At 40.5% G+C, this 26,341-nt stretch overlaps 3 protein-coding genes across 3 annotated transcripts in view; 2 read left to right on the top strand and 1 right to left on the bottom strand.

Annotated features, from left to right (window-relative positions):
• Window positions 1-12,053, top strand: part of LOC135501054 (ELAV-like protein 1-B) — a 29,158-nt gene extending 17,105 nt beyond the window's left edge. The window contains exon 3 of the mRNA XM_064792779.1: window positions 3,965-12,053. Coding sequence (XP_064648849.1) covers window positions 4,180-5,550 — 1,371 coding nt within the window. The 5' untranslated portion in view covers window positions 3,965-4,179 and the 3' untranslated portion in view covers window positions 5,551-12,053. The remainder of the gene's footprint in view (window positions 1-3,964) is intronic.
• A 535-nt stretch (window positions 12,054-12,588) lies between these two features.
• Window positions 12,589-14,643, bottom strand: LOC135501428 (NAD-dependent protein lipoamidase sirtuin-4, mitochondrial-like). The gene is given in 5 exon segments (XM_064793544.1): window positions 12,589-12,953; window positions 13,195-13,338; window positions 13,631-14,141; window positions 14,143-14,341; window positions 14,607-14,643. Coding segments are annotated over 4 exon segments (1,002 nt in total). The 5' UTR covers window positions 14,313-14,341; window positions 14,607-14,643; the 3' UTR covers window positions 12,589-12,776.
• Window positions 14,644-14,731: 88 nt separating this feature from the next.
• LOC135501489 (GDP-fucose protein O-fucosyltransferase 1-like) lies at window positions 14,732-26,153 on the top strand. Its single transcript, XM_064793630.1, has 7 exons — window positions 14,732-14,839; window positions 16,814-16,929; window positions 17,240-17,363; window positions 17,605-17,779; window positions 19,935-20,130; window positions 22,576-22,812; window positions 25,442-26,153. The coding sequence occupies exons 1-7, from the start codon at window positions 14,836-14,838 to the stop codon at window positions 25,649-25,651; spliced, it is 1,062 nt and encodes a 353-aa protein (XP_064649700.1). The 5' UTR covers window positions 14,732-14,835; the 3' UTR covers window positions 25,652-26,153.
• Window positions 26,154-26,341: the final 188 nt, after the last annotated feature.

The raw sequence follows: 26,341 nt of genomic DNA, 5'->3' as shown, positions 1-26,341 counted from the left end.
TATAGGCTATATTAATAGCTTTATATAGTCATTTAGGTGCAAATGATTCGGTTACTTTGGACCTGACATATCAAAAATTGCTCTCCATCCCATCCCCATCCTAGATAGCCCTCAAATCTGCTAGTGGCTATTAACAGGAACAGCACATTGCATTTCTTTTTGTATGCTGGGTCTTTGTGACCGCACAAGTCTTTGTCATTCTCTTAGTTTGTATACTGTCCTGCGTATTTCGTGATTTTCACTTTCATCAGCAATTGAAGTCGTGAAAATTATACCTGTGTGACGTCTTGCTTATCGTCTCTGCTGAGTAGACCGAATCGCTGAATCAGTAGTTACAGGTTTTAGGAGCCTATTTTAGTAGACATGGTAGAGGAAGGGAAGCGCATTTCAACATGTAGTTGGTCATGATCAATTCATGCACTTTAAGGTTTGAGATACGTTCCTGACCATGTGCTTGTCTAAGTTAGAGCCGGACGACCGCGTATTTTGGAGATATAATTACCCATAGCTTAGCTCATGTTTGTGGAAAAAACAGATGTAAGTGTTTCTTGTCTGTAAACATCGTGAATATCATGGCAGTCACCTCTGCCAACTCTCCAAACTTGAGGTAACCAATCTGTTTTGAAATTGCGTGGGTTGGTTGTTTGAAGTGTACGAAAATCACATTTCGAACATGATTTCACTTTATATGGAGAAAAAATTAACCAGTTGGCGTGTTTGATCAGGTTTAGCGCTCTAGTTTAGACTCTTCTAAGGCTAAAGATTCAAAATGATAAGTTTAGCCAGCAGTGCTGGTGGTGTTGTGCTAAGGTAGGGGATGACATCTTTTAGTGACCAGCTGGTTGTAGAGACTTGTGAAATATGAAGGCAATTGAAGTTGATTTATTGGTTTCCTAAAGTTTTCCGCTGTTCAAAACGCCACCTGGTTCAACGGAGTTCAGTACCCTTGATCTTGTGTGTGGCTACTGGCAGGTTGTCAGACAGTGTTGCATGAGGTGTTTTGAAAGCTGCGTTTGCAATAAGCAACACTATTGATGAAAATGTCAAATTTTATTATTTTTAGCTCTCCAACCAGCTTGCCTCTGAAAGCCTTGCTATTTTAAGTTATGGTGCTTATATTAAAAGCTTGCTTATACATGTACCAGGCATGTGAGTGTGATTTGTCCATAATTGTACTGGTATTGTTAGGGCATACACTGCCACCTAGGGACTCGTGTTGAGACTAGAATCGTCACAGTGTCAAGCGTCAATTTTGCTACAAAGTTGTCTGAAGTATACCTTCACCTTTTGAGAGTGTGGTATGTTATCACTGCATCGGTTGTTTCAGTCAAGTTTGAGGAAAAATCGGCAAGTTTTGTTTTTCCCCTGGTTTGCCCATTTCAGGGTATGGGTGCTTCAATAATCAGGCAACAATAGATAATGCTTTGTTTTCCGGTAAACGGGGATTATTTTGGGGAAAATCAGGGGTGAAAAACATCGGCTGTTTTTGTATCGTGATCACAAGTGCTGCCAAAAGGAAATGTGATAACAGTTTATTGGAGACCAATGTTTTATTTGATGACAATACGCTCACCACTGAATATCTGCATATTGGTACGGAGGTGCACTTCCTTGTTTTAGATAGTCTTCATAAATCAATATCATAATTAATATTGCCGTGTTGCAATAATTGGAAAAACTACATGTACAAGTTTTATGGGTGATTTTACTTCTCTTTTGATTTTTTGTGAAGATGCGTACATAGTAAGTGCGTAGATGATGAAATTGTGAATATTTAGTTGATGCGGTTGCTTAGTTACATGGTTGACATAGTGACCACTGGTTGCTAGACAACCTGTCCTAGATACAGATGACTACGTTTTCTGAGTAGTTGATATGGTTGATATGCCAGTTACATGACTTTTCAAATTAGCAGGTAGCTGATAATTTTTTTGTTCCACCTGAAGTTTGTATGACATCTGTTGATTGATTTACTGCAAAATGTATAGATAAGTCACGCAAACTGGAGTTGAAATACTGAAGAGGTCTCCATTGGCAACAGTTACCAAGAGCAACTTTTAAGCTTGTAATGGTAACACATGTATTTGTTTCCAAGGCAACACTCGATGCTATTGGTAGTACTGGCTGCTATTGGTAGAACTCTTGCTCATGGTGGTAGTGGTTGCTAATGCTGATACTGGTTGCTAATGGTGATATTGGTAGCACTGGTTGCTATTGGTATTGGTAATTCTAGTTGCTGGTGGTAACTGGTTGTCATAGAAACAGCATTCTCTTAGCGTTGAGAACCACATTCTGGTCAATGTTAGGACTGAGTTTTTTGTGCCATTTTATTTATGTTTCGAACGTAACTAGTGTACAGATTCTTGTACAGGTTTATCAATGTTAAAAATAAACTTTACCATCCAAAGATTTTATCTTGTTTTAATTCATTGTTGTTCGTTTCATTGACTTAGTTATGATCTGTTGTTTTTGGCAAAGAGTCACAAGGAAAGTATCCAAATAAAGGGTCTAGATAAGGGCATCGTTGTGTCATTGGCTTGTGGAGGGGGAGTGTCAGAGGTGCATTTAGACCTACAAGAATACTTCCTCATAACCTCTGATCCAGTGATCCTTCCTGTGATATCCAGTGCTGGAAATCGGGGAAGGAAAATCTTCAGGTTATCAAGCCAATTTCTGAGCAGAAATGAAAAAAACACTACTGAGAAGTCTGAATCTTCCCATCGTCATTTACAGGTTTAGGGGATCAACTTGCTGATCATATCCCAATCAAACCTGAGTGAGGGTGATGAGCAAGTCGACTGCCAAGTTCAGGCCATAAAAAACGAAATCTTGATCTCCGACACTTAACGGTTCACTGGACTGCAGTTTTATTCAAACTCTCAGATTTGGTCATCTTTCTCACTGGACAGTTTTCATCGCATTGTCAATTTTTCATTCTGTTTTGAAATTGTAGTTTTAATCATGTTTGAAACTGTCTATCTATACTTTATCGCTGGTTTATTTTCTTACTGCACATTTTTCTTTTAACAAAGCTATTTTCTGGTAGTTAGTTGATCATGAAATATTGATTAATGTTTCTTCTTTGCCAAATTTTTCTTCGAATATTGAAACTTACTGATTGATATTTTTTTTCTTTTCAAGGAAATTAGCAGATGCCATTTTGATGAGGGACCATGAATATTTACCAGGTGTCATTTTGATGAAGTTTCAAGAATATTTTTAATGGATCTTTTTGCTTCAGGAGTTTTCATTTTTCATCTTTTTCTTAGGATTAGGTATTTTTCTTTTGCTTACCATTTGATACAACTTTCTTCGATGATTCAAAAGCCTATTGAATGAATGGATAAAGTTTGGGGTAGCTGGGATTTTTTCAAAAAAAAAAGAAGTGGATTTTACAGTTAAAATTTAGTAGTACTGCTGGGAGTTCTATGATTTTTTTCTGAGGAATGTAACCCGAACATTACCATTGGTGTAGTTGCAGTACCGCTGTGTTTCCAGGGGTAATTTATCTTGAAATATAACCAATGTTACCCTTGGAAGCAAAGTTTGCTATTTTTCATGAGGCCTAGAAAATTCTGCTTTGGGTTGTTTTCATGTTTACATATTTTGTCAAATTTTTCCCAAATATTGGAAGTTTTTACTAAAATATTAAAGTTTTTATTTTTTCCAGTGCGGTTTTTGAAGAAGAGATCCCAAGGTTTCATAGTTGAGACAACATTTTGGGTGTTATATGTTGAATTATTGCTAATTGGAATTGGGAGCTTTAGATTTACAAACAAGTTCCGGCAAACAAGAATCAAAAAGATATAAAATCATTTTTCAAAGTGAGAATGGGAAGTTTTATACCATACATCCAAAGAGTTGTCTTAGAAATTTTTTACATGTTTTGTTTATTTCATGAAAATTTTATGACTTGTCTTGTAAACAACGGGATCATATTTTTTTCTCTTTTTTCTTGATCCAGACAACAGAAGACCAAATTTGATGAGAAATTAAAGATCACAGCCTCAACAAAGATCGTCAAAACCTGCAGTAAATTCCTCCAGTCTCAATAGAACTGTTTTTGAAAGTTTCTTCAAATTCCACCAAAGAAGGTCAGTTTTGACGTCAAAGGCGACGAAAGGTTTCTGTTTTTGAACCACTTGGACAGACTTCTTACAACTGGCCCACACTTTTTGAATGACCGACATGGATACGCAGGACAACTGTAATGCAGAAAATTACCAGCATAATTTCTCTGGTAAAGATAGCAAGTGTAACCTTATTGTCAACTACCTTCCCCAGGAGTTGAACGACGATGACATGAAGGAATTATTCGCGGCAATCGGCCCTGTCAAAAGTTGCAAAATCATCCGGCACAAGCACACCGGGTGGAGTTACGGTTTCGGCTTCGTTGAGTATGGTGAAGCGGAACATGCTGAGCAGGCAATCAAAACCTTGAATCGCTTGCAGTTGAAGGAGAAGACCCTGAAAGTTGCATACGCGAGGCCGCCCGGTGAATCTACGAAAAACACAAATCTCTATGTCCAGGGCCTGCCATCGACCATGACGCAGTTGAATTTGGAAGATTTGTTTAAGCCGTATGGCGTTATAATCCAGGCCAAAATCTTGACCAATCAGACCGGCGAATGCAAGGGGACGGGGTTTGTATTGTTCGAGAACAAGGACGCAGCCCAACAGTCCATTGATGATATGAATGGGAAGGATGTGCTTGGCGTGGGGAAGAATTTGGTTGTGAGGTTTGCCCAGGATAATGCTTCGAAGGTGCGGGCGCCACCTGGTGGTCATGAAGGTGGACGAGGAGGAGGCCGTGGTGGTGGACGTGGAGGAGGATTTGGTGGATACGCAATGGGTGGAGGTGGCGGCCCAGGATTTGGTGGCCCGATGAGGAACCAAGGTGGACGATTTGGGAATCGCTTCAACCCTATGCAGGGTCAGGGCGGCTACAATAACAATAGTGGTGGCTTCTATGGAACCGGAGGCGGTGGTGGATACAATCAAGGAAACCCCAGGGGTGGTTTCGGTGGTAACCAAGGATACGGCCGCGGTGGTGCTCAGAACAGTTACAATAATCAAGGATATGGCGCTGGTGGTGGTGGTGATTATTTTGATGAGTACAGCCACTATGGTCAGGGGAATGGTTTTGCAAATCCACGTGGTGGCAACCGAGGGGGCGGTAGCTTCCAACAGGGTGCTGGCGCAAGGGGTGGTTTCAATAATGGCGCCATGAATCAGAATTTCCAGAATGATGACTTTTTCATGGACACTGGCTCTGGGGCGGAGGCGGAAGGTCATATTTTGTTTGTTTACAACATCGGACCCGACACCCAAGAGCATCAGTTATGGCAATTGTTCGGCAAATATGGCACCGTCTTGAAAGTTAACGTCATGTTCGACCACAAGAACAACAAGGGTAAAAACTATGGGTTTGTTACGATGGCAAATTACAACGAAGCTTGCCAGGTGATTAAGATCTTGAATGGCAAGTCCGCACTTTGCCAGTATCCCCTACAGATCAAGTTCAAAGATGATAAGAATAACAAAAGTTAAGGTGGAAAATAACGCTAGGAAATTGATATGTTGGAGTGAATTGATATGTCAGTAGTATGTCTTTCTGCGTGATTGTTAAACTTGTCTGCTGTAACTTGTCTAAACGTGTCGGAAGTGTACACATTGAGCTGAGGGGTGTCCCTTGTGAGAAATCTTATTAAAGGGGACGATGAGCTATTTCTGTTGAATTGCAATTAAATTGTGAGACAATAAAAATCGCATCCTTGGCCTTAAAGGAAAAAATCAATGTATAATCCAAAAAAAACGGAAATAGTGAGCAGTTGGCTGTGAACTGATCTTTGTGCTCAGTCTTGAAGACGTATATATATAAATAAGCTTTTGATATATATCTGCTATTAGATTTTTTCCTGAAGCGGTGGCATAGTGACGTCTGGAATGTCGTGCAAAACGTCTATTGATCGCTTGTAGGGAATGGAGAATTCCAGCAGATGTCACCAGCAGTACAGTCTCCACTGCTGTTGTCAGTTTGCCTTTTCGTCAGGAAAAAGATCTATTCAGGTAAATCTCAATGTGTGAGTTGTGTGGCAATAATTTGCTCTCTGAGAGTAAAATCACCAATGGAATATCTGAGAGACACTTGGTCTTGACTTCTCTCTGATGGTTTGAAAGGAACGGATCACAAACACTGGCATGTTGAGAATGAGAGGCACCCGAACGTCAATTTGGGGGTTTCAATTAGAATTGCTTTTGTGTGTCCTTCGTGGAGTTAAAATAGTCAAGTTTCACAAACTAGATCTTCAAAAATGATGGAGAAGAAAAAGATGGTAAGATACGAAGACTATAAATATGTAGACCTACAAGTTGATTTGAGGAGGTAAATCATGGTGACTACAGTGTGGGTTATTGTAAAGCCTGTCAACCGCACCACCTGTTACCTTTTCCTAAAGTTTTATCCATGACTTGTGCAGGTATCATCTAAAACATTGAAAATTAAAAGATTATTCTGCTGTAAAATCAGTCAGGAGCTGTCACAACCATGTAAATGGTAGTGTCCTATCAGTAAAATTCCTGAACATTGCCTTTGGCATCACTTTATATGAGACAGGATGGCTCTTGACTGAGGTTGCAGTATTGTATTGTCAAATTGGGACATGCTCTTCCTGGTAGCAGGACAAATTAGGAAGATATTGTGGTGCTTTTCACAACAGAGATGCCAATTGGGCACTGCTGAAACTACTACACGAGAGACTAAGACAACTTAGGATGTCTTCGACAGTTTGTATTCGTGAGTTTACTTTATTTCATGACTGGATTCCTAGTCAAATTGGAATCTTCGGATCCCAAGGAACAGCATGTCACGAGTCTTTTCTAAACTTTTGTATATAAAGAGGTAAGATTTTATCATTCTTCAGTCACATTACTCTCAAATTGAATATCGAGCTGGACAAAAAAACTGACCGTAGGAAAAGTGTGGGTAGGAAGCAGTAAGATGAAGCATCCACTAACGGAGGAAAGAACTGTGATCTTTTAACATATGCACGGAGACGCTAGGTGTAGAATTATGTTGTTGTCGTTGCGCTGTTTTGAGATGCAGATAGAGATCTTCAAAAGCTTGAGAGGTCGTATAAACACTGTGAAGTGTGATATGTATGTTAGGTGATGTGGACTTGTTTTGGTAGCAGTATATGTACATGCAAATATCCCAATGGGTGGCGCTGATTTTCACGTATGTGTCGGTGACGTCAAAACTCCGACAGGATTTCAGGATACAGAGGAGGACGACTAACAGGATCGGGAAACAGGATCGGCAGTATGATGAGTGAACACGAAGAAAGAGGAGGACATGTCGCGTCTTTGTCCCACCATGCATTACCGTTATGACAGTCAGCGCCACGTAGCGGCAGCCATAGTTTTGCTGGTACCCTTTTGTTCCCAAAGGTTCCCTCCATGCTGTTCAGTCAGCATTTGATGGGTACTATGGGCAGAGTTTCCTCGGTAACGATTGGTCAAGTTGTGTTGCTACCATTACAAGTCCTGGCTCTTAAAATTGTTTCAATTTTCATTAGTTTCAAAAGATTAAGATTCTGAGAAAATGCTCTCCAAAAAAGCTAATGTAAAGTCTCGGGAAACAGGGATGCAACCTTCAGGGGGCCTCATAGACTAGTAGAGGTTGGCTTCAAAATTAATCAGCTGTGATCACCGACTATATCCTCGAGTTTGATGTTGGGTGATAAGATGTTCTCTTGTTAGAGTCTCTGAAGTCCATCATTCACAAGAGGTCCCGTGACAATGTTTTGAATATGAAGGAAGTTGTAATTGTGTAATTTGTTCCAATTTATGATGTTATAATGTTAGTACCGGTTCCAGTGTAAATATTGTTGAGAAACTAAAGGGGTTTGTCTCAAAGTCTTCAGCGACTTTTGAGACGAAAAAGGAATTGGCAGCAGACTTCTAACTGCTTAGTCCTGCGTACTCCTTACCAAGGCAGGTTCGCTCAAGCCAGTTATCACCCTGCATTTGCATCACCTTGTCATTATATCAATTTTGAAGACTTAAGGACAAATCCCTTGAATTTCTCTGGTTCAGCTAATACAATCATACATTGACGATTTTGCTCACAAGTGCTTGGAAATTAAATTTCATCTCTTATTCTGCAAGGTAGATTAGTTTAACTTCTTATTCTGCAAGATAGATTTCAGTGTTCTCCAACTTGTCCAAGGAGCTTAGAATCTGAGACTTTGCTTTAAAGAGACTATCACTATAAAACTAAGGCGTTTGATCCAGCCTACATGTATAAAATGTTACAACTTGGGGAATCGGCTTTTCAACTTGTCGGTAATCATTTGTATTCTTGCAGGCTCTCCAACAGACTGAGCTGGCTTAACCTGGGAAAATGAGTGCATCGCAATGTTACAGCCAATAAGTGTGCTCAGTTTAGTTGGGAGGCCAGCCTGATCTTGGTGAGCTGAAAAATGGATTCTCCAGAGTGGTGACCCTGGTTGGATGAAAAAAGTGCAGAGAGCATCTCGTGCAGTTATAGCTTAATGTGAGTGTTTTGGCAAAGAAAGATTTCCATTTATCAAGTGTAAGGGAGAACACTGTAGGTTGTAACTGTAAGTGTAAGGGAGAACACTGTAGGTTGTAACTGTAGACACTTCGAACTTATTGTATTCAAGAGGCTGTGTAGTTTCTTTTTATCCGGTGTCTAATTTTGTTTTTAGAAATAGGTTTTTCATTATTTCATGCAAAAGTGGGTGGATTTTGAATTGATCTATGATTTTTGCCACAACCTTGAGCACATGGCCCATGGGGTCACTTAGCTAGTTCATTTCTGCTGCTGATGTTGTTGTTGAGGGTGTCCTGACAGATGTGTTTTTGTTGGCAGACAATTGGAAAGGGTGGGTTAAAATAGCTCATAGTTAACGTATTTTGTGGGGAACAGACTTATGGTGAAAAATATTTCCAACATTCACAGGCCTTAATAGTGTTCAACCTCAAGTGGTTGTGAGATTGTCCTTAAAAATGATATGGTAACTGTTGCAGTTGTGTAAAAGACCAATACCCATCAAAACAGGTACCTGTCATAACCTGTGATGCAAAAGTAAATTCGTGGTCTGAATGTGAGTGATGTCGTAGTGTCCATATTTCCCTCTGATCTCATTCTTGACCCTGGAAGCAAAACGTTGTGCCGACAAAAACCATTTTTTCGAGACACCTGGTCATTTCGCTAATGTGCACATCATGATTGTTTGCTGTCAATATTTTAGCTTCTTATGTTATGTGTTCATTTGTTCTAATTTGCATAATCTTTCGCTAAGATGATGGTGTTTTTTCACAAAACCATTTGGTTTGTTCAAACAGGGAGAAAGATTGTGGTGTGTTAAGTGGGGAAGTGTAACGTTGGAGGTTCTATTGGCACCGTTTCATCGTGGCGTTGTGCATATTATCACCGAAATACGATTGAAAATAACGTTATGACGTAAACGGTAATGATACTAATACGATCCTTGAGGCAATATTTATACTTCTGATGTTAGTTTGAATTTTGGTCTTAGTCTCTTACGAGTTTTGATAGGAAAAGAGGTTGTGCTGTTACTGTCTCAAACTAAGAAGCTTGTTTCTGTGTTTGAGACGTCTGCCATGTGATTGGATTGGTTTGTACTTATAGGGCTTGTTGGTTTCAGACATCTCTGATGGCGGGACAGACTTGATATTTGATGCCATTTTGACCTTAGCAACGTATGAGCACCCATCTTTTAGCAATGGTGTCCAAGCATGCTGCTTGGAACTAGCAAAATTTGATTGTCTTCGGTCTGCTCACCAAGCGTTACTTTGTTGGTCAATTTACTGGGCATCGCCTGACCCCCATCAAGAGTATCAGGATCCAACATGCTCCAAGAGAAAGAAGACTCTGAGAAATCGGTGTCATTTGTAGTCAAGAAAGGAGAGTCTGTTGATTTTCATTTTAAAGGACATTCCCCTTGTTCATTGCTTTAACATGTTACTGGTTTAGCCACTTAGTAATTCTTGTCCAATATTCTCATAAATGTTAGGAAATTTTGTTAGGTTACATCAGTGTGGTCTGAAGGTCCATCTCCAGAATAAGCTAAGCAGATAGCTTTCTTCTAACATGTTAGTAGATGGCTGCACCCTTTTTAAACTGGGTAAAAGGAGCTAACACGCAACTACTGCAGAGATTGGACGCCCGGACCTAGTTGTAACCTATTGGCTATAGAGGGCTATAGAGGGCTGCCAACACCACTGACGGCATACAGTTTATGGTCGAAGAGCAGACGGTCCATGGTTTAATGTGATTTATTTTGGGAAAGAGTTGGGATGGATTACTGAAGATTGTTGATCAGAATTGTAATTTGTTGTGGTTAAGAGTAAATGGTTGGGCCAATGTCTGTAAAAATAACATGACAAGGCTGAAGTCAGGTTGGTTGACTTCAAGAAGTCACGAAGATGAAGTGGTCGTTCAAATGACAAGACGCCATAGCCAGGCCATGCATGCCATGATTGAACACAGTTTGCAACAATGTCCCTACTCTCATCAAATGATGCACTTTGTTGGTGAAATATTGTGATAAGATGACTGTATGCCGTCAGTGTTATATTTAGACTTGTTCTGTGGCTTAAAACCTGGTTTAAAAGAATTTTCCACACAAAATGATTTTTTATGTGGTTGTCCGGAGCTCAAAGAAGTCATTGTAAGATACAGTCACAAGTGTATATTCGATATATCAATCATTATGCATACATGTGGTACATTGTTATACTAATCAGGAGTGGTTGCAACTTTTTGGTGGCAGGGCATCGTATTCAAAGGGGGTTGTAGGCAGACACTTGGGGACCAATTGGTGGTCTTCAGGTAAGTGATATGCATCGGTTATGAAACTCAGTCTGGTGACTTGACAACAAGCGCGAACAGTGCTGATATATTGTGAGATAGTAGCAGAGATTGTGCAGACACCTTTTGGTGTTGTTCTAAATCTGTCTCCTGCATGTAGTCTTCCTCAAAGGGATGACATTCCTAAAAGTCGTCCTGCCCCCTAAAATGCAATGGCTCCTGATTGAATGCAGTGATAATGTTGGGTAGAAATTCAAGGAGGGTCTTGTATGAGCTGGGGAATGTTCCAAACGTAAAATAAATTTGACACAGAAGACGTGGACAGTCTTACCTACATGACCCTTTGTATACAAAAACTCCTCTTGTCTTTTGCTCCAGATGCGTACACCACCTAATACTTGCTGATGTGTCTTTGCATTTCACTGCAATACCAACTGCTGGGATACATTTCCAGTTGTTGAATTTCTACCCAAGAGACATTACTACTCATGAGGTTGTATACTAATTCTTATCAAGCTTGTCGCTATTTAGAGCTTTGCTAAAGATCATATTCGGCTAGATATGGTAATGGTGCATGCTCCATTATCACTGTGCCTAATTGATACAACAGTATTGCGTTGGGGAATAGATTTGCAGTAACAATAGACGAGCCCGATCTTTTGTGTCAGGTGAAATTGAGAGTGTTAGCTATGAAGCAAAGAGTGCATTTCACCCCTCTGAGGCTAAGTATCTGTAGGCTGTTCTGTTGTGAGCTTGTTGACTTGTGGGGTTGTATCCATAGTCACCATAGCATGTTCCCTGGTACAACCAAGGGTTTATTTTGTATGTGGGGCGTCACAGGCGAACACGGAAGAAGGGAAAACACCACAAGCGAACAGTCTCTTGATATGCCGCCTCAAATTTGTTCCAGTGAAGATTCAAGTGAGGAGTCTGTTGTGGCATGTAACCAATGTATTCATTCGATTAGGCACCGTTATAATGATAGTAGGGCTTGGTCACCCACAAAAGTCTAGTTCTTGCTCACTGTCTTGCCTCTCACAGTCGACTTTGAGGCAGACAGACAGTATGATCTACAATGCTTGTGAGGTTTTCTCACCACCTTTGGCTCGCAACTCTGTATCGTGATCTCCTGTTGGTAGCCCTTTCATCGAATGTGACTGACAATGTATTATCATGATAAATAAAACTGTTATGGTTGAAATATTGAGTCCTTTTTATATTTGTCCTACTCGTGGCATGTTGACCTCCAAGTAGGAAATTGCCCTTTTGTGGCATTTCAGTTCCACCAACCCACGTTAGTGTCTCAAGATCTGGACTGCACTGCTAGGTGGAATGATCTATTCTTGAAACCTTAAATTTGCCGGAGCAGCTCATGGGACTTTCTAGTTGATCAGTGATTACTGTAATGTCGGTAAGGAGCTATCTTGATACAAGCTTGCAACACCATGTAATACTAGTACATGTACCAGTTCATTATTGTCAAAGTGATGCTATCAATAGAACATTGAGATGACTCTTGGCCGATTTTACAGTATATCTATCAAAGGCCATTGCCATTGCCAGTGGCTATATCAACAGGAAAGACACAACCGCACATCTTCCAAGAGCGACCGATGGCCTGGATACAAGACTCAACTGTACATTTTCCAAGAGCAGTTGCCAAAGTCGAAAAGAAGTAAGCAAATAATTTTAAAAAACTAGGTTTATTTTAAACATTTAATTTGACTAGAGCATCTAGAATCACAATAATCTATGCTTTACAAACCAATGCTTCGCTTTTGAACTTCAAACCCTTTGTTGCAATGTTGATCTTTGCCCTTGGGCACCTAACAGCCAGGCGTAAGAGACATACATCTACATCATTGGGCACCCAAGGCCTTTACTTTAGCCAATCCAAAATTCAGTCGCATCAGAATTAACTGGCTTTGAATCGTTCTTGCAAGAGAGCATCAGTCCGTTCAAGTACGTCCATACATTGTCCACGGATTTTGATTGTGGCTAGGTCCTCGGCACGTGTCGGGCCAATATTGACGATGGCTATCGGTAGCTCACGTTTTGAGGCGGCAACAACAAACCTGTACCCAGAGTAAACCTGTCAAGAGTGAAGAGATATCATATCATTAGCAATTGTTCATTGGCAATAGAGCTCAAGAAAACATGTGAAACTGGAACTAATTGAGACTTTAGAGTTTAAAATGGTGTCTGTAGTTCATAATACAATCATCTAATCCAATAGGGTACTTTCACATTTGAAAGGGTGGCAAAACCTGCCTATTCTCTGACTGAGTTCGAAAATTAATCACCATCAGAAAAAAGGACAATAAAATTCTCACCTCCAGTGAAGACCCAAGGACCAATACGCTGTCACATTCTTCCACTTTCCTGAAGACGAACATTACAATGGGTTTGGCAACGTTGGCACCAAAGAATACAATCTGAGGTTGGAGGACGCCGCCACAAGAAGGACAAGATGGAACCTGAAAGAAGGGAAGTAAGTACATGTACATAAAAAGCATTTTATTCCTTTCATGGTTTGCAGGCAAATGCCAGGGGGTCCAATTGGCGGTCTTTGGGTGACTAGTATGAGCAGTTTGGGGCACGGGTTGTGTTTGATTGAGCAATCATTTTATTCCTCATACAACCATGAATGGTTTTGATGTACTGTGAGAGGGGAGGCCCCTACAGGCGTCTTTGTGTAACTTAGTCTGACCTACCTGGCTCCTGCGCGCCTCTTGTTTCCTCTAACATAATGGACACAAGTGAACTCACCTGAAAACTCCTAACTTGATAATCTGAAAGCTGCACATCACCATCTGGGGCAATGTCAAGAGATTCTTCATGGAAGTGTGGATTCATGTCCGCTATCAACTCCTGGAGCCGATGACGCATCATGCCAGAACCGCACTGCAAACACTCCACCCGGTGAGAACAACCATGCAGCTCAGTCACGTTCCTGCTCCCAGCCTTGTGGTGAAGAGCATCAACATTTTGGGTCACAAGCCAGGAGATTTTCTTCCTTTTTTCCCAGTCACTAAGAATCTTGTGTCCACTATTTGGCAAGACCGATGAAAATTTGGGCCAGCCAACATAATTTCGAGCCCAATATCTCTGCCGGTTTTTCTCACTTTTTAAAAAGTCTCCATGTTGAATTGGGCGTTTGTCACCCCTTGCATAGAGCCCCACCCCCTCTGATCGGTAATCAGGTATTCCACTAGCAGTTGACATACCAGCCCCAGTAAGGACGAAAATCCTTTTGTGCTTTTCAACAAAGTCTGCAAGTTTTGATATCACTCTCCAGAACTGGGTTGCTCTCGGGGACAAAGCGTAGATTAGGTTCCTGCAGGATCTTTGCCATTGAAGATTGGGAGAAGGAGAAAGTTCTGATTAACGATTGTTGGAGGCCAAGTCCTTGAAGCTTGTAGAAAGATCCCCTGCAGATTGTTCCAGCCATTTCAATTTAGTCTTGTCACAATGCAGAAGCTGAAAAGAGAAAGGTACATCACCTGCAGACAGTAGTATGGAAACACATGTACACTGTACTGTAGTAGTGCATGGGACTTACCAGCTGATCCCCTGGGCAAGGGATTCCCCAATGATTTCAAGAAATGTACCACTTCAATAATGAGATACCTATATTGAATATCAACTTTAATACTTTTTACACAAAATTAGCTCACAAAAATAAGGATCAGACCGTTTGATTGTGTTAAAGTGGTATTTGTTTACAGTTAATCAAAGTCCTTACAGAAATATTGGGAGCTAGCGCCGCCAGCGCATCAGCGGGAACAAGGAAAAACTAAATCTTTGGGAATTCCTGAGGTCATATTCGGGATTCCCAGTAAGGGCATCCCCAATCAGTGAACATGATGGAGGACGTGTCGGGTTTCCTCGTTTTCCTCTCAATAATTTGCTGTTTATATCCCGTATTCGGTGCTGATGTCGACAAACAGGGATACATTCTGTTCTGTCCATGTATGGGTAAGTGAAAACACCAGTTTTGATCACTTGCAGCAGTTTTTTTCGATAGTTATTTGACTTTGAAAATTATCAAAATTTGCTATGCAGAGTACATCATCATACATGATCACCATGCAGTACTGTAGTGACAGTACACATCTACACCTGTACTAGAGGATGTACCACAGTGACACACACTGCCTGTGCATGCTAGCATCAAAGGGAATGTGTTTGCATTCCCCGATCACGGAATAGGTGCCACTTTTCAAAGGATTCATGGGGGATTTGATGCTAATTCAGTGATTGCGCTTATCGTTTTAAACAAGTACGGTAGTTAACTATGTCCTTGTTTTCGTCACCATTGAAGCTTGCATGTTCATGGCACATGAAAGCATGAGACAGTGTGACATTGACTAACATTAGCTGATATCCCTGACAGGCCGTTCGTACGGTTTGCACATAACCAGAACTGACCAATCAGCTGACAGAGCCATCAAACCTGCCATGGAATTCTTCGTGATTTCAAGATCCTTTATTGTCCCCAGATGGACAGTTTCAAGTCTCTGGATTCAGTGCAAAAACTGAATGCAACAACAAGCCAGAATCTCTTAACATTTGTAACAAATGCTAAATCTCTCCGTTATTGATAAAGATTAAAAGTTGGATACAAAGTATAATTACACAGTATTTTAAATTCTCAGAAATTCCTAACATTTATCTGCAAAGTTTGTGTCATAAGATAATCCTATCCAAAAAGATACTGGATGTTTTAATCTAACTCTTAATCTGAATTGGCGGAGCTAAATCCAATGACATATAAGTTACGAGTGCTGAACAATATGAGGCACTTTCCTGAATGTCATTATTTGTGAAATTTATATCGCTTAAATCGTTTCAGTGTGGAGCTTGTCTAAAATGGCACCGCCAGGATTTAACATTTTGACTATAAAATCTGTTTGGTATTTTCAATTGGCGGTTTGTGTTATAACAATGTCAGCTTGGCAACTTTGTCTTTCTGCTCAAAATGAAGGAATCTTTATAAGTTATATACCAGAATTTTGGTTGAAGGTATGATTTGTACGGACGGCATGTCAATATGATTGGCTGGGCATGCTATCAAATGATGATTGGTCAAGCTGTGACAGTGTGTGGTCCCTGCTGTGCCAGATGAGTGGTGTAAGGAGTTATGGCAAAAACCTGTGGATTGGTTGAGGCCTGTTGGTAACAAATGATGACCTCTTTGTCTCGCTGGGCATTCAGGATGGAGCAAGGCAATTTTGATCCTTGGAGTCATCAGCTGACGTTGAACTAATTATGTGACAGCTTTTATTTACATGTTGTAATTGATCATATTTGGTTTGTCTTGAATCCCTGGTACCAAAACAGACCATTTCCACAATAGTAACTAGGGACTGTTGTGGAGACTTAGAGAATTGCTTACATCTATCCATAGACATTTAAAAAAACTAGTGAGACAATTATCTTGATTTCTGAATCCCCGGCCCGCTGTCAATTTTATCACCATATTGGCCTACTATCGATTGTTTCACCATCCCGAGACCGATCTGTCATCTTCCGAGATAGAGTCGTTCACCAGCAACGGCTGCATTATATTTTGATGTCAGTGGCAGTGATTCAATCCTTCGATATCTGTTCTGTAATCTGGCTCAAATTAATTGTTATGGGATTGAAGAATGGCATATGCTATGTTATAAACTGTTAAGTTAAGCCTAATTTTAGAGTCCCCGCGCCCTGCCAAACTCGTTAGCTTCAACAATGCGACAGGCTTACAATTGGCTCTAAAAAATGATTAAAATACCATATATTAAAAGCACCCTGTCAAGATGGTCTTGCTTCTCTGCATCTATTTAGCTGATGGAAACAAAAAAGGTTGTCTGGTTGAAGAAGTCCAAAACCGCTTTTCCCGATATTCAGGGAAGACGCCCTCCTCACTTTTCCCAAATTGATGCTATATCTTTGTTTTATATTTAACAGGTCGGTTTGGTAACCAAGCCGATCACTACTTGGGGGCACTCTCGTTTGCCCGTGCAGTAAATAGAACTTTGGTGCTACCTCCCTTCGTCGAGTATCGACCTGGAAGCTATAAATCTGTAAGTATGGCCAAGAATTAATAAAGATTTGTCTTTCTTAATCCTTGGTGGCTCAACTATAATAATGTGATGTTTTGCTTCAGAAAATCCAGCTGTGATGAAATTTATTATTGAAAGTTCTAATTTTTTATTTGAAATCGACTTAAAAACTGCTGGTTTGACTCCCTAATGAGAAATTCTTGCTTTAACACTGGGAATGTCCTTATAATTACTTTGTCCAGTGTCCGTCTTGAGTGGTTGGTTTTCAAGACACTGTACTGCTCAGCATCCAACTGAAGTGTCAATTTGTAATAAGCCTCCTTTCTTTTAGGTCCAAGTGCCTTTCAAAACTTACTTTGAAGTGGATCCAATAAAACAGTATCATCGCGTTATAACGATGGAAGATTTTATGTCGGAGCTTGCTCCAAGTATATGGCCAGCCGGCCAACGGACAGGTATGGTGATATTGACAGTACAAAAGTTTCGGTATCTGTGTTGGGTGGGGGGGGGGGGGGACATGAATTTTGGCAAATCTCAAAATGTGTGGTGATATTGGTAACAGAATGAAGGGAAGTAACCTTGATTGGATAGTGCAAAATGCACTCTGGCCAGAAAAATACATAGAACTTATTTCAATGTACTCTGTCTCTTGTTCATCATGTTTGCGATTTCAATCAGAGCAAATTTCTATTTCAGCATATTGTTATTATCCGCGCCATGGTCCAACCAAGGGAGACTGCAATGCCAAAGACGGCAATCCGTTTGGCCCATTTTGGGATACGTACAGTATTGACTTTGAAAAGTCAGAGTTCTACCAACCATTACAGTTTGATGCCAAAAACCCTCGACAAATGCAAAAGTGGTTAAGAAAGTAAGTAAAAATGAACAGTCAAGCCTCTTAATTACTCTGTGACAAAACTTTTCACTGTACAGCCATCTTGCCCCACACGTTGCCGATCTCGGAGCTTTCTTGTGTCAAGTTGCGTACAGCATTTAAATCAATCATTTTAACATTATGACTCTATTTGGGAGTCAGGATGCCTGTAGCTAAAACCTGAGGGATTCAATCTTTCATTTCTTCAAGCAGATGTGATTAATGATTGGTCTCTTTGAAAATATTTTGTGGTTCTGAAAAGAACCATTTGAAGCAGGATCTTGATCTTTCATCTCACTCATCGGTGTCATAGAACTCATCTTCGGTGCTTGATTCGTTGTACAGCTTCTCGGTCATTTCTGCAATTTCTTCGGCCTTGAGGTTGGTGTATGTATGATAGGCTCTCTTCACGCCCTCCAAGGTCACGATCTGGATCTTCAGGTTGTAGCGGGAGGCTCGCCGTCCGTTGGTAGTCGCCACCTGGAATCGCTTCTGTAGATCTTGTAGTTTTCTGTCGATCAGGAGGACTTGCTCACAGGCCTTGAAAATCTTTCGCTCGGTGTCTTGGATTTCGAAGAGAACATCAATGTCGGCTTCCATGACTTCCATTCTTGAAGATTTCCGAGATGTGACTTGGGATATAACTTAAGTTAATTGAGATATGACTTGGGATAAATCTTAAGTTAACACTGTGGTGGTCAAATGGATTGTGAGGTTGCATTTCCAGCCCTGGGTTTTATACCCCACTTCATGTCAGGTAGATTCCTCAGTCAGATATTGACATATTCCTATAACATCACCAAGCCTTCAACCTAAGGTTCACATCATGTTTTGTTTGAACCTGTCAACATGTTATTATGGGAATTTCGATTATCAGATCATCTACAATTATATGTGTGACCTTATTCACTTCATCACTAAAATCACAAGTCAAGCTGTACCAAATTATTGACTTATCAATAAAATCACTAATTAAAACCTGATGAAAATAAGTGTAAATAATGAATGGGTAATTGCATGATTTTACAGGAATTTAATTGTAGGGGGTAATTAACTTCTAATTAGCATTTTTGCTTGCTTCTCTGATTTGATAGTCATTTGAAGGTGAGTTAATTAACAGGTGTATTGATTAATGAACAAAGGCCTAATGGGCTTGCCTAATTAGGGTGATGTTTACTCATATTTGACAGATTAGTTCAGTAATTTTATCATGACAAATTTGACAGAATCTTATCAAATGTCAGTGAATTACCTTGTGACACTGGCAATTCCTGGGGACGGGTATAAAATAGTTTGTAATTTTTGATTTCATCAGTTGTTTTCCAACCCTAACGAAAGTGAAGCTATATTTGTCTTGTTCGATTTGAGTCGTCCACTACAAACTCAAAGTCCAGGTCGCAGAACACAAGTCCAGGTCACAGAACACAAGTCCAGGTCGCAGAGCACAAGTCCAGGTCGCACAGCACAAGTCCAGGTCACAGATCACAAGTCCAGGTCACAGAACTCAGTCTAGGTCACAAAACTCAGTCTAGGTCACAAAACTCGGTCTTTGTCACAGGTCTCAGTTCAGGTCACAGAAGTTCAAGTTAATATTTCCCCACTAGTCTCACCATGGCCTACAACCGTCAGACGCTAACAGCCAAGATCCGGTCTCAGCTGCGGGAGGTTGAGCGAAAGATGTACAGGGCTGGCGAGCAAGTTGTAATCCTGGACAGGAAGTTGCTAGAAACAAATAAACGACTGGTGAAAGCAACAATCGAGATGCGACGTTCCTGGATGTACACGTTGCGACTCCAACAAGTCACGCTAGAGGGCGTCAGAGCTGCGTACCGCGAATATGCACTCTCCAAGCATGCAGAGATGTTGGAATTGCAGGACAAGGTGGAGCGCTTTGAACGGTTGAGCGACTCCGAGGATGATGAGAGTGATGAGTGAATGCAAATATCCCCAACGGTTCTTTTCAGGACCACCAAAATTTCTAAAAAGAGACCAATCTTTCCATAGAACTGCTTGTGACATCAAGGTTGAGAGACAAACCTTTGATATTGCTTCTTTTAATGGAAAATATGAGAAATTTATAAAGAATTATGAGGTAAATAAAACCTTAGCCAAGTGTTCAGCAGGTCAGCAAATTTCCTATCTTTTGTTCCAGATACCCTGCAGAGCATCATCTCGTGCTGGCGTTCGTTGGTGCACCAGCAAACTTCCCCATCTCCGAGGATGATTGGCAACTACAGCAGTATTTGATATGGAATGAGAAAATCACCAAGCAAGGTGATAAATTTATACAAGAATATATCCCCGAAGGACCATGGATTGGGATTCATCTTCGCAATGGTGTTGATTGGGTGAGCTGAACTTACTGATATTTACCTTGTGATTATATATTGTTAGATAAACTGTCTAAGGCTTTGAAAGTCTATTTACACTCAGCCAAACTAGACATGTTAGTAGATTTTCATTCTAACAGTGTACATGTAGTTGGACGAATTGATGCCCTCGGCCCCTGAACTATCCGTGGTGAAATCAACTGTCAATTTTAAATGAGATTCCATATCAGCCCATTATACAACACTTATATGGCCAAAATGTGAAGGGCAGCCTTGGTATTCAAGTCGCCTTCTACCAACCTCAACTAAGTGACTTTGGCTGCCTGCCAATTGGAGATGCTATATTCTCACTGTAGCACTCCAGCAATCTTGAAAAAGAACTTCTGAAATGGTTGTAATGCAGCTACAGTTGTGTCACAAGTTTTCAGTGAAGTGTCATTTAGTGTCATTTAGTGTCATCTCTCAGTTTGCATTATTGGACCACTGTGCTGTTGATACAGTCGTTGTTTCGTCAAGGGTTTTCAATGTAATGCAGTGTCATCAAGATCATCTCTCAGTTTCCGTTATTGGACAACTGAGCCATTCGTTTAAGTATTTGCTTTTGGCACTACTTCTCTTCGAGTAGTTTGAAAGTCATCATTTCCTCTTCAGGTAAAGTGTTGTTTTGTGAATACGCAGTAAACATAAATTTCAGCATTGCTGTTGTGTATATAGATATACAAATACTATAAATACCAGGTTGCAGTGAATTCATGTTCATAATAACTGCACCAGGCATTGTGTAGTGCGTCACATTTTCCTGGACCACCAGTATTACGAACGGCATAGCCCTTTAAAAGCTACTTTATTTCTGGTTGTCAGTGTTGAAGAGAATGGCTTACCTGGAGTAGATGAGCAATATACGCCCATTGATCGTCGATCTCTTCATATATTAGATATTATATGTGACAAGTGCACTCAGGTTGTGTCTGTCGTTGATTTGATAGAAAGTGGTGGTGGTTTGGGGCGTTGAAAGGTTTCCCACGTCACTGCTGTCTTCTCGATGTTTGATAGCATTGCACGTGAACTTTTCTTATGACAGAATGCTGTCACAGTAACAACAGTACTGAAACTTCCACTGGAGTCCAGAATTCAGCTCCCATGCTTCATTCCTGCTCCCTACAAATGAAGAATACAGAGGAATGCTGGGGCTCTGGGGCTCTGTGGCAGAACTTAGGACAGCCAGATTCGTTACCAAAAACTAACTGAATGTCTGGCGTGCATCTCAAATGACAAGACATGTGTCTGAAATATAACCAACTGATCCCAACTATGACAAATAATGTGTCTGAAAGAGCGCTCAAGTTGGCAAACAGTCTGGCGATTTCATAAACAAATCATGGATCATCCCTGTTCTGTTATTTTTGTGATATTTCCCCGGAGGATTATCCAATATAGCTCAGGGTCTTAGGCAAATAGAGATGTTTTTCTTTCCGATCTCAATCATTTCCTATATGTATTATCAGTGGTATTATGTGGGTGTTTGGTGAAGAGCCATTGAGCCCTGTTGGTTAGGTCACTGTGCTGACATCCAGGACATGTGAAGATCAACCAAGGCAGTGGGATGGGGAATGATGTTGGTTATCAAAAGGTCGAAGGGTATCATCCATTGTTGACCATGAGAAGTACAAATCTAACATGGCTACTGACCACCTGTGCAGGGTCTTCTAGTTGCCCTGGCATGGACATCAAATACAACATACCATGGCTTAAACTGTCACACATGTTTTGGTACAGGGATGCTCAAAACATTTCATCGAAGTGAGCTCCCCTTCCCCGGGAAGAAAATACAGCCTTGGGGTAATAAATAGTCTGTGAATAACTACGAATCCGTTCATCCCATTGGAATCTGATGCCTTACAGTGGCGTTACAAAATTTTGATGGAACAGTCATCAGCAGTAAAGATAATGGTTCTTTGCTTGAAGGGTGAGATGAGGAGCTAATGGCATTACATTGCTTGAGAGTTAGCGCATGTGTTGCAATCGTCATCACTGCATTTGTTGCTGATGATGTCGACGCATGATTTCCATGGGTTTTGAAGTGCAACACTTGTCATTATCATGCTAGCTGTTTGATTGTGGATATTTTGATGCTGTGCTAATGGGTCCTGCCACTTAGCCTCTCAACGAAGCTAGCTATGCTCATCGAGGGCTCTCCGCTAATATCGCTAACAGCGGCAGTTTGCTATTGAGGTTTCTGTTTCTTCTGAATGTGTCAAGTTGTGATGAAAGGCATCATTTGCATTGATACATGAGTCAATTGCAATTCGAAAAGGGCTATTATTGAGATATGTCAAAGTGGAAAATCTTTTGGGATTAGGCATAGAAACCAAATTTATCTCTGGATGAGAACTGGCCATGGTCTTTTCTCTCATTCAACAACTAAAAATTATCATCTTTTTCTTCATTCTCATATCTTTCCAGGAAAGAACATGCGAACACATCAACGACCGAATCCCAAATATGTTTGCCTCCCCGCAGTGTATTGGTCATCATCCCAAACCGGGCACGCTCACTCAGGAAATGTGCTTCCCTACAACAAAGACTATCTTGTATCAAGTCAAAGAGTTAGCCAAGAAGACACAAGCAAAGACGCTATTCGTTGCGGCGGATTCGAATCACATGATTCCAGAGTTTGAAAAATATCTAAAATCATTAAAAGTGTGTATTATTTAACATTTATTTTTTTGCTTACGGATTTCCATCCATTCATAGAAGGCCACAGGATAGTTTCTTTAATACACTTGCATCGGCAAATATTCGATTGGGTGTATTTTAGAGACTGATATGAAGGCATACTGTGGTAGGATAGGATTTCTTCATCATCATCATCATCAAAAACGTCATCAATATCGTCATCATAATCGTTTGCTGCTGTAATGGTCATCATGTCCAGTTGCTGTGCATCCAGTGATTCATGATATGCATCGTTGGGTACTGCTCTGTACACAACAGTGTGATGTAGGTCATGCTAGATATTTTCTGTAATTTTCATTGCCAAAAAATAGATTAACCACATTTGACAACTGGATGTGACAATCAGTACCTCTATAATGGACACCAATACTACATTCTTGGTATTCCGTTATAGTGGATGAGGTCCCCAGTCTATCGTCCAGGTTAAATTTCTCCCCAGCAACTCAACCCAATTTGCTGAACACTTTCGGAACTATGACCAAATCATCGTTTTATATCAGATAGTAACATCAGATTGACAAATCTCAAATGATGCTCTAATTGACTGGATACCTCTTCAATCATCCCCCACTTCACATGAGCGTGTCAAAAGTTGATCGAATCTCAAAGTCGCACTTATGAAAATTGTGATTGAGTTATTGATTCTGTGACTTGATTGTGACATCGGAAGAGATGAGATCCTTAATATCCCGTAATCTCTTTATTCAGGCGCATCTCCTTATCATCGAGATGGTACTTTATCGAATTTCTGAAAATTATTATTGAGTCGATGATTTCTTTTCCGCCGTATTATTAGATTATGGGATATTGTTGATAAAGACGTAAATGGCGTTACGTTGTATTCAGATGAGATTTTGAGTGAATCGTTTGCTGATAATAATTTGATTATTTGACGTGCGAGTTATGAATTGGTCTGCGGGCTGTTAACTGTTTGCGGGGCTGGGATGGTATGACGTTGCTTCAAAATATCCCTAGCAAAGGAATTTGTCTCGGAAGTCTCCTTCAGTTTTCGGACTGCTGTAGTTCAAATGTACATGTATTTGAAGAGACATTATTCCTTTCAACATCCCATGTAATAAACTGATACAGTTGATTTAGCCAACTGGTAATTGTAAATATAGATACATTTATGGACAATCTGTCGTCCATGATAAAAGTTCCACCAAGAACAGGAGAACAATCTAATTTCCCTCTGCCCCATTGGGACCATTCCCGAGACCATCCATCGTGCTCGGACTGATATAGGAACTGATACATGTTACAAGACATGCATATCTAGATGTTATAAATCACCAGGGATATGTGAAGGCAATATTTGCCAACTAATTTAAGCTGAAACAATGGTCCATGTAGTTCGACAACCGTCCCTATAGTTGACAGTTGTCGATATCTTTATGAGTCACTTTTGGCAAGGAGGGTAAAATCAGATGATGTATTCAATACTTCTTTGGAAATTTGACTGAATTGGCTGACAACTGACTGCCATTCAGTCCAACAGACATCATTGTCCAAGGCCAGTTTTCTGATGAGTCAGTGGGTATTGGAGATTCATATATGGTTAGAGATTAAGTCAGCCTATCAATCAAATTCGGTTTTACTAACTTCAAAGAGTGATCGCATGCATGCTTTTCTGTCTTATCATGTAGAAAACCCAAACACAGTGATAATTATGGCTGGCAATTTGTCCAAGTCGATAAGAAAAACCAAAAACCACATAGATATGATTGTTTGTTGGTCAGTTCACAATGTTACAGCCGCTTCTTCATCACTTTCGGTTATCTTCGAAGAACCGTTTAAGGCTGAGCTGTCAAATCTTAACAAGCGTTACAAGATAGATGGCTATTTGGGAATCCCTCGGCGATCATAGAACAGAAATCAGTATTCAGTAATACTCTGTAAAATGTCCCAATCAAGGAAAAATATCTCGTCTCGCCAAGCGTAATTTGGGTGAAGTCTGCTGTGTTATTGTTGTCTGCCAGGCCAGAGAAAATTGATGAATTTTCCTCGGCTGTTGCCCAAATTGATTGAAAAATTAAATTTTTAGTTTCTGTCTCTCTAGAGTTGGGTGCCAAGCATTCTCCAGACTGAGATCAGAATGATTGTCCAAAGGACACATGGCAGGCTATATGGTCCTGTCAGTATTCTGCCTGCAACTGCCTTCCAACCTAGTCTAATCGCATTTGTTAATACACAGCCAAACACTCATCAATTTGTCAGCTGACAAAATGAATCATGATTCATTGACAAATGCCCAATAGCGTTGATCAGCATAACCAGTCCATGACCACCTTGGCTGTCCATTATCAGTTGGGTACTAATCCTTAGGGGAGTATAGTCACATCATTCATCGTCAGTCAGTCTCATCCGGTTCAAGGTCCACACGTCCTTAGAGAAATCAACAGCCAGCTTGGTCATAAATCTTTCTCCTGATTTGAAGGCCGCTGCACACGCCACTGAATAGTCTTTGCCTTCAGATGGTGAGCATCAACATCACAATGTTTACAACATTTCGTCCGTGCAAGCTGGGCAAGACAATTGGCAATTCTCTTCTTGTCTTCTCATCGTCTTGACCATATAATTCTTATCATTCCAGATTAAGGTAATCCGCTACGAGCCCTCCAGCCCTCACCTCGATCTCTACCTTCTCGCCCAAGCAGACCATTTCATCGCGAACTGCGTATCGACGTTCTCAAGTTTTGCCAAAAGGGAGCGTGATATCAACGGAAGAGCATCATCGTTCTGGGCCTATCCTCATCCTTCAAAAGAGAAATCAAAACCCGTCCAAGATCATGATGAATTTTGAAGTTTTTTATGAGAATCTCAAATTATATTTTTTCCTGGGTTTCTTTCCTTTGATGACTGTTATACTCTCACTAGAAGTAATATCACAGCTGATCTAACGAGTCCTTGTGATGTTTTTAGTACCAGTAATGTACTTATCATAAAGGTTTTTGTTGCAATATTGTTGTAGATAATATTTTATGTGGAGATGGGCAGGGTATGGGTTGAAATATATCTTCCTAGGATGATTGGGTATGTTGAAGATACGTTATTTGTATGGCTTTATTTACTTGTGTTTTTGCTATAAAACAATGACTTACTTACTTACATTACTTTGGATGACATTTTGTCAATTTAAGACATTTAATTATTGATTTGTACACTCAGATGTATACATATGTTGTCCTGGTGACTGATTCACCGTACCTCTGGTATCAAAACCTTTTCAGGCCGGCACTATAAACAGAGAACTCTTTTATAATTGTCAAAACCTACCCAGTAAAAACACCAAAGTAATTGAATTGTTTTTTGGCTCACCGTAAGGGGAGTCTATATGATAGCGCTGTGTCCGTCGTCGTCGTCGTCGTCGTCGTCGTCGTCGTCGTCGTCGTCGTCGTCGTCGTCGTCGTCGTCGTATCCTAACAGTGGCACGTTTCTTAACTGCTAGGGCTATGAACTTGAAACTTTGTACACAGAATGCCCTAGGTCAGCT

The sequence above is a fragment of the Lineus longissimus genome, chromosome 17, assembly GCF_910592395.1.
Source record: "Lineus longissimus chromosome 17, tnLinLong1.2, whole genome shotgun sequence".
In the NCBI taxonomy this organism is placed as follows: domain Eukaryota; kingdom Metazoa; phylum Nemertea; class Pilidiophora; order Heteronemertea; family Lineidae; genus Lineus; species Lineus longissimus.
The sequence above is the reverse complement of the archived record's forward strand: the minus strand, read 5'-3'. Positions and strand labels throughout refer to the sequence as shown.